At 40.1% G+C, this 13406-nt stretch overlaps 1 protein-coding gene across 7 annotated transcripts in view; it reads right to left on the bottom strand.

Moving 5' to 3' along the window:
- Positions 1–1622: 1622 nt before the first annotated feature.
- The window catches only part of LOC132900985 (eukaryotic translation initiation factor 4 gamma 1-like), a 46619-nt gene continuing 34835 nt past the window's right edge, over positions 1623–13406 (bottom strand). For 6 of the 7 annotated variants that reach the window (XM_060943396.1, XM_060943397.1, XM_060943395.1 and 3 more), the window contains 12 exons: positions 12591–12702; positions 10265–10367; positions 9921–10138; positions 8706–8827; positions 8270–8442; positions 4671–4796; positions 4488–4569; positions 4309–4407; positions 3983–4123; positions 3774–3855; positions 3524–3664; positions 1623–2804 (listed from right to left, as the gene is read on the bottom strand). In XM_060943396.1, the coding sequence (XP_060799379.1) occupies positions 2623–2804; positions 3524–3664; positions 3774–3855; positions 3983–4123; positions 4309–4407; positions 4488–4569; positions 4671–4796; positions 8270–8442; positions 8706–8827; positions 9921–10138; positions 10265–10367; positions 12591–12702 (1581 nt within the window). In that variant the 3' untranslated portion in view covers positions 1623–2622. Of the gene's footprint in view, positions 2805–3523; positions 3665–3773; positions 3856–3938; positions 4124–4308; positions 4408–4487; positions 4570–4670; positions 4797–8269; positions 8443–8705; positions 8828–9920; positions 10139–10264; positions 10368–12590; positions 12703–13406 lie in introns of those variants that run through there. The other variant, XM_060943398.1, reaches the window with a different exon arrangement.

Genomic DNA, 13406 nt, shown 5'->3' with positions numbered 1-13406 from the left:
TTCAACAACAGATACATGATATGCCAATACTTCTCTCTTTACTTTTGCACAAAGTGCAAGATAAACACATCAATATCAAGATTCCACCATCCAAATGTCTTCACAATGGAATTTGTTTATGCCCATCTAACACAATTAGCATGAATCTGAAATGTCCTCCAATTCACTTTAGATTCACTAGGATAACGGAATTGTGCATTATTCGATCCACATTCACTGTGCGATTACTCATATCCATTCTGAGTGGCTACTCTATTACTAGGCTATCAGCTCGTATACTACAAGTAGAGAAAAACAAAAATGGTGGAGTGTGTTGCTGAACCAATGGAGGACGAAATAAAAACTGTACTTGGAAAAAAAAATGGAATGAAAGTACTTGATTGTAAGAATATCTATTTTTCAAGAATTATCATTTTTCACAAACTGCTACTGTCATTTTGCTGGTTTGTTTACATTCATCTTTAAGCCTGGTTCAAAAGCTCAAAAGAAGTTTGAAAATTACATAACTGAAATGCCCAAAGAAGAATTAAATAAAATGTCCAAAGCTATTCTATACCTCAGCATGATGACAAGATGGCACTTTCTACAAAAAATACAAAAAAAAAAAAATCCCCCCCACTAAAGTCAATTTGTGCACAGTCTGCCTAAGCAGAAATGATTGTCGGATGTTTTGTATAAAGTTTTTATTTTTCGAATTTGCGAAAAATGATCCGTTTCTCTAAATCCACTGAAGGTGGATAGAATAAAACAATTATTCCACTCAATCTCGTCGTACATGGCTTATTGCCAACTCAGTGCTACACGCCTCATCTGAGATCAGCTCATTCCGTGGAATAATTGTTAATTAGTACATGTAGAAGCAAAGCTACATTTCAGACTATAAATATTTACTTGAGCAAAAGTAAAAACTATTCTTACAGATATAATTAAAAAAGTTATTTAATTGTAACTGAATCATGGTGCCAGATGTAAAACTTTGATTCAAAATGGTAGTGTTAAAATCAAACTACAAAAATCTAAGTGCCTTTAATTTCTGCTACCAATTCCTAATTGCATATGATAAAACTTATTATTCTTGCAGATCTATGGCCACGTTTACCATGTGTATTTATAAAAAATCATAATTAGCATTTGGAAAACAAAATTTACCTGTCCCCCCATCAGAATACTTTTTGTATTCTGGATAAAACCAAATTTTACGTTATTGCAAATGACAAAATCAACTGAATAATAAATGCTCAGGTGCTTTACCTTAACACTTGAGTTCTGTTCTTTCTGAGGCCCTATATTTGGACCAACCAAATAAATCGCAATAAAAGTTTCCAATGTCTGTTGAGCCCTAACTGGGATAGCATTCAGATTGAAAAAAAAAAACCCACAGGATTTTTTGATTAACAGAAAAACCGAAGTGCAAAAAAAACAACTTTTTTTGGGGGGGGGGGGGGATGTAACATATTAGCAATGTTTTCGAGTTTCTGATGTGAAAAGAGAACTTAAATTCTTGTAATTAAATATTATATAAAGCAAAGTGAAATGTTTTCGAAAAGGTTGTAATCAATAAACTTGACTGCTATAGATCTGCCACAGGAGGGGGAGAGAAAGAGGAAAAACCTAAATGGACATTGTTAAAGTTAGCATTTTTTTTTTTTTATTATTGAAAACTTTAAACAAAAGCAATCAAAAAACTAAATATTTACAGGACTCTCCTGAAATGCATTATGGTAGCAGAAACAGCTTTTCACTCTGTACTGGTTTTGTCTTCCTTTTTTCCCCCACATTTTATTTAACACCAACTCTTGTCTTTCTTACAGTCAATATCATAGTTAATCTTTTTTTTTTTTCTAAGTTTCAGTATTGATTGTATTTTATAAAATGCACTACAGGATTCAACAAACCAGTTTGTCCTCTTTTTGTCTTTTTTTTTTTTTTTTAAAGTGGACAAAAGTTAAATCAGAGAAGTTCATGGTGGCGGTTAGTGTAACATTGCCCCCTCAGCAGCAAATAACGGTCAAAGTTCACCCTCCATTTCCTTTTTTTTTTTGCATCATGCAGAGCTGTCAGGAAGCAGTCCCCCCCCTTAATACAACCAATGACCCCTTTGGATTTTGTCCTGTTAAACAAAATCAAGTTTGTTTGTTTGTTTGTTTGTTTTTTTTGGGGGGGGGGACACGTTACCACAGCACTTCATTCCCCAATGCACAGGAAAGAATCTCTCAGCATAACACTCAAAGAATTTCAAAATAATAATAATAATAATAATATAGCGCTCTGAGCAGCTTCTGATGATCACACCGTTGCAGCAACACATCACAGGCAAAGTGTGTAAGTTTAGTGACACCAAGCTGATGTCAGGAACTACTGAAACAATAACGGAACATCTCCAGACTTCTTTATCCTCTCAGTGAATTTTGAAATGTTTATAAATCAACAGTTTTGGCTCAAAAAATATTTGCTAGCATAAAACCCGGGGGGGGACCCAAAAAAAAAAAAAAAAAAAAAAAAAAACACACAACACAAAAACACACGATCCAAAGTTCAAAATTTTATCCTCTTTCAAAATTGTATCTTGTTTCAACTCCAGGAAGATTGTGAAAACATTCTCCAGTGTGCAGAGCCAGGACTTTAACTGTTGTCTGATTCATCCTCGGCTTCGCGGAGCCAAGTGAAAAAGGCAGTGACTGATTTGAGGGCAACACCCTTTCCTTGCTGCTCAGCTGGATCTTTGCTTGACTCCCACTTGTAGAAACCATCCTCCTTAATGATATCCTCATCATACAGCACGTCAAAAAACATCCGCAACAAGTCTAAACACATGCCAAAAAAAAATAAAATAAAATTAGCTTGTCAGCAAGTAAATTAATCCAACATTTCTCCTTTGACTAAACACACACACACACACACACACACACACACACACACAGAGAGCATTAAAAAAATCCTCATATTTATTAAACAGATGTAAAGTAAGCAGGGGTAATATTGAATAATGCATACATCCTTCCTCCATAATCACAGGGCTGACGTCACTGGTTCCAAAACCTTACATCCATGCTCCAATGCATCCAAAAAGGTGGGAAAACGTCCCCTTAGCATTGCCCTTTCATTTTTTACTAGATGCTAAAAGTGGCAGTTGTAGCTAGGTGTAGCACACAGCTGTTTTCAAGGTAAACACTAGAGGGATGCCTTTCTAACATTTAATACAACTGAAGCAGGTATAATTTGTCAGTTGGGATGACAAATAGGAGTATGAACTAGAATTCCTATTCCCTTACATTTCCTTGGACATATAAAAAATAAATAAATAAATAAATAAATAAATAAATACCCCCCCAACACACACACACACACACTGCAGTTGTCTTACTTCTGTATTTGGTTGGAAAAATCTGAAAGCTCCAAAAAAAATTAAGCTTATAATTTCCCCTTGTCCCAACATGAATGTCGATCAAGCGTTCTCATTAGAATATTAGGTCATGCCCATTAGATGTGAGCATTTACACGCTTTGTACAGATACACACTCACTTGGTGGCTGCTCCATCTGCATCATGAGGCTCTGTAATGCATAGAGTGCCTGCAGTTCCTTCATCTCGTTATTAATGTAGCGCTGGAGCAGCTTAGCCCTCCGGGAAATTTCTTTAGAATGAACTTTATATGGGGTTTCACCTGTTTGCAAGGAGGGAGAGAGAGAGCTATTAAAATGTAATCAAACAGTCTGGAGGTTTCTGTGTACTACTAAACTGGCAAGAAAAGAAAGCTTTATTACATGACTCACAAATAATAGCAGATTGACACACAGAGGTCATCAGAACTCGCACAAAGTTGTTCGATGAAGCCTGCTGCTCTTCCAGGTTCGCCTGATGAATGACAAAGTGGAGGGAAAAATCATCATTACTTCAAGGGGGGGGGACGGACAAAAAAAAAAAAAAAAAAAACCCACCCCATCACCTGTACCCTTCCCCTCACACAGAAGTACAGCAGTACCTCCACCCAGTTGTATATGCGCTGGTTATCAGATTTGTCCCGCAGGAGCTGGTCCAGCTGTTTAGAGATCTCTTCCATGCTCAGAGACTTCCTACTGTTACCAGCTTTCACACACTCCTCACCCAGTGTGTAGTCCACTCCCTACACATATACATCCACCTCTTTAAAACGTTTTAGTTCTTCAGTTGACAATTACAGCATTATGAGAACACAAGGGGGCAAAAACAACAGAAGAGACATGAAAGTGCAAGGAAGAGGGATGGAAATGATGGGAGGAAGATGGGAGAGAGGGAATAAGGCAAGTAATTAAGTGATTTTAATTAAACCTTCTCAGTCACAAACTTGTTGACATCTTGATCCTCAGACAGGAAGTCCTTCCAGCTCAGCCCAGCCTCCCTCCACATGGCTCCGACTTTCTTATTGCTCTGCACACATTGGGGGGGGGGGGGTTATAGTCTACATATCACTCTCTTCATTCTCACACACACACACACACACAAACTACCATTCCTTTGCAGAGCAGGGTGAGGATGTGTGCTAGCAGATCTCCAGCTTTGCTGATGGGTACCAGAGGCTTAGACACTTCCCTGTGGGTCAAAAGTTGCAATGAACACAACATAGATGACTTTTCTGCTACACGTACTTGATTACTTGGTTCCGTGAGGATGGGTGGTGCTGTGGAACTAACCTGAAGAGTGAGCCCATGGGAATCCCACCCTCATGCAGCATGGGAGTGATCAGCTCTGCCAGGTAAACCCAGATATGAGGCACATCAATGGCCATGTCCTCAGCCACCTCCAGCACCTCCATCAGCCTGTGCGCGCACACACACACTTCTATTGCTGTGGGGACACTCATTGACATATGCAGTCCTTAGCCCCTTAACCTAATGTTAACCGTCACAACTCCATGCCTAATCCCAATCCTTACCCTAACCTACAACCCCGATTCCAAAAAAGTTGGGACAAAGTACAAATTGTAAATAAAAACGGAATGCAATAATTTACAAATCTCAAAAACTGATATTGTATTCACAATAGAACATAGACAACATATCAAATATCAAAAGTGAGACATTTTGAAATTTCATGCCAAATATTGGCTCATTTGAAATTTCATGACAGCAACACATCTCAAAAAAGTTGGGACAGGGGCAGTAAGAGGCTGGAAAAGTTAAAGGTACAAAAAAGGAACAGCTGGAGGAACAAATTGCAACTCATTAGGTCAATTGGCAATAGGTCATTAACATGACTGGGTATAAAAAGAGCATCTTGGAGTGGCAGCGGCTCTCAGAAGTAAAGATGGGAAGAGGATCACCAATCCCCCGAATTCTGCGCCAACAAATAGTGGAGCAATATCAGAAACGAGTTCGACAGTGTAAAATTGCAAAGAGTTTGAACATATCATCTACAGTGCATATCATCAAAAGATTCAGAGAATCTGGAAGAATCTCTGTGCATAAGGGTCAAGGCCGGAAAACCATACTGGGTGCCCGTGATCTTTGGGCCCTTAGACGGCACTGCATCACATACAGGCATGCTTCTGGATTGTAAGTCACAAAATGGGCTCAGGAATATTTCCAGAGAACATTATCTGTGAACACAATTCACCATGCCATCCACCATTGCCAGCTAAAATAGTTCAAAGAAGAAGCCGTATCTAAACATGATCCAGAAGCGCAGACGTCTTCTCTGGGCCAAGGCTCATTTAAAATGGACTGTGGCAAAGTGGAAAACTGTTCTGTGGTCAGACGAATCAAAATTTGAAGTTCTTTATGGAAATCAGGGACTCCGTGTCATTCGGACTAAAGAGGAGAAGGCCGGCCCAAGTTGTTATCAGCGCTCAGTTCAGAAGCCTGCATCTCTGATGGTATGGGGTTGCATTAGTGCGTGTGGCATGGGCAGCTTACACATCTGGAAAGACACCATCAATGCTGAAAGGTATATCCAGGTTCTAGAGCAGGTGTGTCAAACATCCGGCCCACTAGATGGTTTAATCCGGCCCCAGACTTGTAGAGAAAACATTTCTAAGGATGTCAAAAAAAAAAGTGTAAATCTCTAGCCCATTCCTGTGACGACTTATGAATTTTTAAAGAAATAACCGAAATGCTAAATTCAGCCGCTAGGGGCAGCCAAAAAAAAAGCAGCACTGACATAAGAGATCAGGAAATAAACAGCACATTTCAGCAACGTGGGCGGCACGGTGGTGTAGTGGTTAGCGCTGTCGCCTCACAGCAAGAAGGTCCTGGGTTCGAGCCCCGGGGCCGGCGAGGGCCTTTCTGTGTGGAGTTTGCATGTTCTCCCCGTGTCCACGTGGGTTTCCTCCGGGTGCTCCGGTTTCCCCCACAGTCCAAAGACATGCAGGTTAGGTTAACTGGTGACTCTAAATTGACCGTAGGTGTGAATGTGAGTATGAATGGTTGTCTGTGTCTATGTGTCAGCCCTGTGATGACCTGGCGACTTGTCCAGGGTGTACCCCGCCTTTCGCCCATAGTCAGCTGGGATAGGCTCCAGCTTGCCTGCGACCCTGTAGAAGGATAAAGCGGCTAGAGATAATGAGATGAGATTTCAGCAACGTGCCCAGATATGCTGTCTGATTCCATGAATGGCAGTCTTGCCTCACTACTATTAAGTTGCTATCAAAATTATCAAGAATGATACCCCCATTACCAAAATGTCTGTCAGAAAGAAGAAAAGTTGACGTAGAGTGCAGCGTTTTCCAGGAAAAATGGACCGAGTATTATTTATTCACAGAGGTGAATACAAAACCAGTGTGCTTGGTATGTAATCAACAGGTTGCAGTGCTCAAAGAATACAATATTCAGCGCCTCTATGAGACTCATCATAAAGAAAAATTTCACAATTTGTATGGACAATTAAGAAAAGAGGAGATAAACGAATTGTTAGCTGGTCTGAAGAAACAGCAGTCTGCATTTACTCGCAGCCGTGAAGTCAGTGATGGAGCAGTGAAAGCTAGCCAACTTATTGCAAATGAGTTGGTGCAAGCATCCAAGCCATTTTCTGATTGTGAACTTGTGAAAAAATGCATGCTGAAGGCTGCAGAAGTTGTGTGCCCTGAAAAGCAATCTGCCTTTGCCAACATTAGTGTGGGGAGTTGGTTCAGGTTGTCAGATGTAAAAATGTATTCACTCAACTGTATAAAAATAAACCAGTTGTTTGAGAGTGAAATGCATTTTATTTCAAATCCATTGGCCTCTCTGTGAATAAATGTGTAATAATCTAGATCCTTTGTGATCAGTGATTCTGTAGGCTACAAATGTAGGCTGAAGCATAAAGCACAGCCTACTGAAAAAACAAATGCTAAAGATTTAGAGTTGACAAAGGTTATTTTGCAATTATTTTACTGGTCCGGCCCACTTGAGATCAGATGGGCTGTATGTGGCTCCTGAACCAAAATGAGTTTGACACCCCGTTCTAGAGCAACATATGCTCCCATCCAGACGACGTCTCTTTCAGGGAAGACCTTGCATTTTTCAACATGACAATGCCAAACCACATACTGCATCAATTACAGCATCATGGCTGCGTAGAAGAAGGGTCCGGGTACTGAACTGGCCAGGCTGCAGTCCAGATCTTTCACCCATAAACATTTGGCACATCATAAAACTGAAGACACGACAAAAAAGACCCAAGACAGTCGAGCAACTAGAATCCTACATTAGACAAGAATGGGTTAACATTTCTATCCCTAAACTTGAGCAACTTGTCTCCTCAGTCCCCAGACGTTTACAGACTGTTGTAAAGAGAAAAGCGGATGTCTCACAGTGGTAAACATGGCCTTGTCCCAACTTTTTTGAGATGCGTTGTTGTCATGAAATTTAAAGTCACCTAATTTTTCTCTTTAAATGATACATTTTCTCAGTTTAAACATTTGATATGTCATCTATGTTCTATTCTGAATAAAATATGGAATTTTGAAACTTCCACATCATTGCATTCAGTTTTTATTTACAATTTGTACTTTGCACCAACTTTTTTGGAATCGGGGTTGTAAGTCTAATCTGAATCCTAAACTTAAAAACACCCCACACAAGTCTTACCCCTTCCATTTATAATGCTTTGAAAGAATGTACAGCTAAATTTTTACCCTAACAATAACCTCAGTCAACAAAAGGTTAATCTTTTGCATCTTCATGCATTTTTTAAAATAAATAAATTTAAAAAAATAAATAAAAAGGCAGGAGACTAGCCAGGTGTCTTGACAAGGTCAAAACTGAAACTGGGTCCCCACTAAGACATGCCCACACACAGATCCACACACACTCACCCTTTGTAGTACTGCTGTGCAGACAGTGTTCCAGTTTTGACAAGTTGGTGCAGTAGTAGGCCCATGTGCTCTCTAGCTATAGTGCTGCGCTCCAGAGTCGACTCGATTCCTGTCCTCACAAACACGTACAGCAGGGAGGTGGAGTTCAGCTCATTCACACACTGCAGTGCCTCCTGCAGGGAGGCAGAGAGACACCACCACAACCAGTGTGTTACAGTGCCAGCACAGTTATATAAAACATTTTGCAGCAGCTGCCGCAGTGAAATTTCATCATGTTTGCATTAAGCGGCTGGTTAATGATAACTAATAAACTCGTCTAACAGGATTGTTCATGAACAAGTGCGAGATAGATATTAGGTGTGCCAATATTCATGCCTATACATCAAATGCATGGTTCAGGTTGACCGAAGAAAAACCTGTGGGCGCATGCGTGTACCTTCATGTCGTTGATGTGCAAGTACTCCTCGATGATGGCAGTGGATTTCTTCTCGAGGTCTTCAGGGCGCAGAGCCAGTTTAGATGGAGCAGGAGGGGGGATGGAGATAGGTTCTCTCCTCACTGCACGCACGCGCACACACACACACACACACACACCAATATTCTCCAAATGCACTAAACCATAGGACAATCGCAATAGTATCAAAAGGTTTAGGCCCATCACCAAGATCGGTTTTAGAAGGGATGTTCCTCAGCCAAGATGAAATCAGTCACTCATGCAAACCACTGTGTTCTTTGCTGCATCCACAGCTGTTAGCTATGAGGTCCAAATAATGTCACTATCAGAAAACTGTGTTGGAAGCCAGATATGTATGAGTTCACTGAGCAAGTGCCAAGTTGCTGACATCTTGTGGATGTGGCCTGTCAGACTTGAGACCACAGTAGCCAAAGAGAGACCACATGAGACTACAGTAGTCAAAATATAGTGTAGAATTATTACGTCATTTTATTAGCTTTGTTTAAAATGTAGTTCTGGAAAATATATTCCAATTGAGAAATTCACTGGCTCTGTATGTCTGATTTGCATAGCTGATACTTGGAACTAAGCTTACATTCACGTTACATCACAACACTGTTGAATTCTCAAATCTAAAGGCCTTGATTAATTCTTTAGGACAGCATGGCTCTGACAGTAGTCCTGGCTGTGATTTATATTAATGCACTGGTTGGAATATGTTATCGTTTCTGTATCATCAGCACAAATTGCAGGGATTTGTATATGTTGACATGTTGAAGCCTTCTATAAGGAGATATGTCTAACATTTATGGGAGGAGTCTCCAGTGTCAATGCTTTGGAACAGTCAGAGGTCAAGCTGTTAAGTTTCCTGACATCTTCAAGACAGAGGAATTTATGCTTCTTTGCAGTTTTTGTTTCATGGATGTTCGATAACATTAAATGTAACTATAAACTGAAAAAATTATGACCAGTCATTCTTTAACAAAAAACTGGTAATAAACAGGGAGTTAAACACTTAGGGATGCGTGATTAAATGAAAATAATGAACTTTAGGGTTGTGACAGTAACTCCACCTTATTGCACCATTTCAACATGGATTATTTTCCGATAACAGCCCCCCCCCCCCACACACACTTGATCCTTTATACAATGTATAGTATAAATGAAGAAAATGCTGACTGTAGTGAGTGCACTGACCGCCGTCTTTGATGGGTGCTCGTTCCCTCTCTCGCTCCCGTTCACGATCTCTTGCTCGTTCTCGCTCATCAGTCATGCTAGCAACTCGCCGCACCGTCTCGGTTGGTCTCTGCTCCCACTCGTCCTTTTCTCGGCTGAAGCTGCGCTTACTGATGGCGGGTCGGTTTCGATCTGAACCACGATCAAGACGGTCACCACGTTCTCGACTCGAGCTGCTCCTGTTCATGAATGTGAGAGAATATAAAGGTCAATTAAAGAAATGGACCACAATGCCCTCGTCACTTTAACAGAAAGCTAAACCACTGGCAGGTGGATGGACAGATGAGAAAAGTATGTCTTCTGACCTCTGTGGCACTCTTCTGTCAGTGTCCATGTTGGAAGAAGATGAAGGAGGCTGCTGAAGGGCAGAGAAGCGATTCAATGTGCTCGTACGGCTCGATTCTTGAGCTGTGCACACACGCGCACGCACACACGCACACACACACGTAACTGTATAGAAAGAATTACTTAGGCTAGTATGCTACATTTCTAGTTTGTGAACTAGCAAACAAAATTAAGTAATTGTTACAATTAAAAAAAAAATCAATTACTGGAAAAAAAAAAAAGTCTATGAATGCGAGTTATATTATTAGACCACAGTAAATAATTCAGCAATGAATAAGACTCAAACTTCAGCTACATAAACCTCAATTTAAACTTTACTAGTAGTGTTTACATGTATAAAAATTTATCCAGCTGTTTATCAATCTGAAAAATAAATTATATAAATACTACTGCACTTTTTATGGGGCATTCTTTATAAAAACATTGTAGCTCAAAGTATTAAAAGGGACACTATACCCCTTTTCTACAAGTTAAGGGGGGGAGCACCACAGCTCCCTTCTCACCCTGTCTAAAACTGCTGAAGCGAGTGCCTGTTCCTTTAAAAATAATGTCACTGCTCATTCCACCCCCCACCACCAGCCAATCAGGTAGCACTTTCCTCATGGATAGTCAGTCAGTCATTCACAATGGTAGTCCTCATGCCATGAGTGGAGATACTCAGATGAAGGGGCAGCATAATTCTGAGCCCCTTGCGACATAAAAAGGGGAGCCAAATCTGAACAGCTTGTTGAAGCAAATGTTTTCTGAAATAGGCAGGGCAAAAGAAACTGACTGGATGCTTTACTTCAGAGTTTGTCAGTTGGTTGGCACTCCAGATAACTAAATGTATGTGCACAAGCCCTGATAATGAGTTTTTCACATGTCCCCTTTAAAAAAAAAAAAAAAAAAGTAATATAAATGGTGCAAAAATATACTGTGCTGCATTACTACTTTTAACACACTGTAAATGTTTGGGAACTGAGGAGACCAACTGCTGTAGCTTTGGAAAGAGAAATGTTGTCCCATTTTTGCCTGATGCACAATTTCAGTTGCTCAACAGCTCAATTCTGTGTCATATTTTGCGTTTCATAATGCATCAAATGTTTTCAACAGGTGATGGATCTGGACTGCAGGCAGGTCAGTTTAGCACCCGGACTCTTACTACGGAACCATGCAGTTGTAATGTGTGCAGAAAGCAGTTTGGCATTGTCTCACTGAAAGAAGGAAGGCCTTCCCTGAAAAAGATGGTTGTCTGGATAACAGCATGCATCTCCAAAACCTGTACATCTTATTTGGCATTAATGATGCCTTCGCAGATGTGCAAGCTACCCATGCCATGTGTACGAATGCACCCTCATACCATCCCAGACACTGGCTTTTTAAACTGTGTGCTGATAAGCTGGATGGTCCCTTGCCTATTTAGCCTGGAGGATGGGGTGTCTAATTTCTAAAAAGAATTTCAAATTTCAATTCAGACCTCGGGACAAATTTTCCACTTCACCTCAGTCCATCGTAAAAGAGCTCGGGCCCAGAGAAGGTGGCAGTGTTTCTGGAGATCATTTATATCTGGTTTTAACTTGCATTAGTGAATGCAGTAATGAGCTGTTTTCACAGACAGACAGGTTTTCGGAAGTGTTCCTGAACCTATGCAGCAACTTCCACGACAGAATTGTGTCTGTTTTTAATGCAATGTGCCTGAGGGACTGAAGATTACAAGTATCCCAAAGCTGGGTTTTGTCCTTGTCTCTTGCATACAGAGATTTCTTCGGATTCTCTGAATCTTTTAATAATATTATGTACCATAGATGTGATCCCCAAATTCTTTGCAATTTTACACTGAGGAATGTTATTTTTAAGCTGTTGCACTGTTTGCCTACAGTCTTTCACAGAGCAGTGAACCCCTCCCCATCTTCATTTCTGAAAGACTCCACCTCTCTGAGATACTCTTTATACTCAATCATGTTACTGACGTGTTGCCAATTTTTTTTTTCTGTAACATTACACAACTTTCAGTCTTTTGTTGCCCCGTCCCAATTTTTTTTGAAACGTCTTGCTGGCACCAAATTCAAAATGAGCATATATTTTTCAAAAAACAAGAAGATTTATCAGTTTCAACATTTTATGTCTTTGTACTATTTTTAATGAAATACAGGGTTTCCATCACTTTCAAATCATAACATTCTGTATTTATTTACAATTTACAGTGTCCCAGGTTTTTTTTTTTTTTTGGAAACGGGGTTGTACAATTAAACACACACACAAACACGTGCCTAACATGCCATTAACACGCACGCACAAGGAACTTACCAGTATCACTGGATTTAGCCCCTGAACCTCCACTGCTCCCTTTGCCCCAGCTACCCCATGATCCTTTGCCACCAGGTGCAAGTAGCTGGGTGTTAAAGTCCAGGGCTCCAGGCTGTGAAATAAAAGGGAAGAGTGTGTGTGTGTGTGTGTGTGTGTGGGGGGGGGGGGAACCCCCCAAAAAAAGGAGTAGTGTTAGTTATATATTCTTTAATTCAATTCTAACAATATATACATTGCTAGTAATATGTGCAGTAAATATTCATGTTCTCATTTACATTATAGCAACAATAAAGCATTTAAAAAGAAAAAAGGGGGAAAAAACAAAACAAAAAAAACAAACAAACAAAAAAAAAAACCAAAAAACACACCACCCCCTTTGTAGCTTCCCATATTACTGACAGGGAACTTAAACTTGGAACGTTACAGCTTTACCACTGACTTACAAAGCACTGATACAGGAGACGCCATCCATAAAATGCTAAAATATTTTCGACATCCATTTATTATAATAAATGGATGTCGAAAATATTTTAGCATTTTATGGAAGGCGTCTCCTGCATCAGTGCTTTGTAACAGTCAGTGTAACAGTCTTTTCATACAGGAAATGCTCCACTAATAATTATTAGTGGAGCATTTCCTGTACGAGTTCCTGTGAAGTTGCTACTACAGCAGCGATAACGTATTACAAGCATATTAATGCAAGAAGACCGTCATCTATATCCCCTGCCCTATATACCAACTATATACCAAGTTTCAAGATATGTGTGTCGCATTTTTCCAAGTTCTGCTGCAGGAAACCAACCCTACCTCTTTACA

Source organism: Neoarius graeffei, chromosome 16, assembly GCF_027579695.1.
Source record: "Neoarius graeffei isolate fNeoGra1 chromosome 16, fNeoGra1.pri, whole genome shotgun sequence".
Taxonomy (NCBI): domain Eukaryota; kingdom Metazoa; phylum Chordata; class Actinopteri; order Siluriformes; family Ariidae; genus Neoarius; species Neoarius graeffei.
This window is presented reverse-complemented; position numbering and strand designations above follow the sequence as displayed.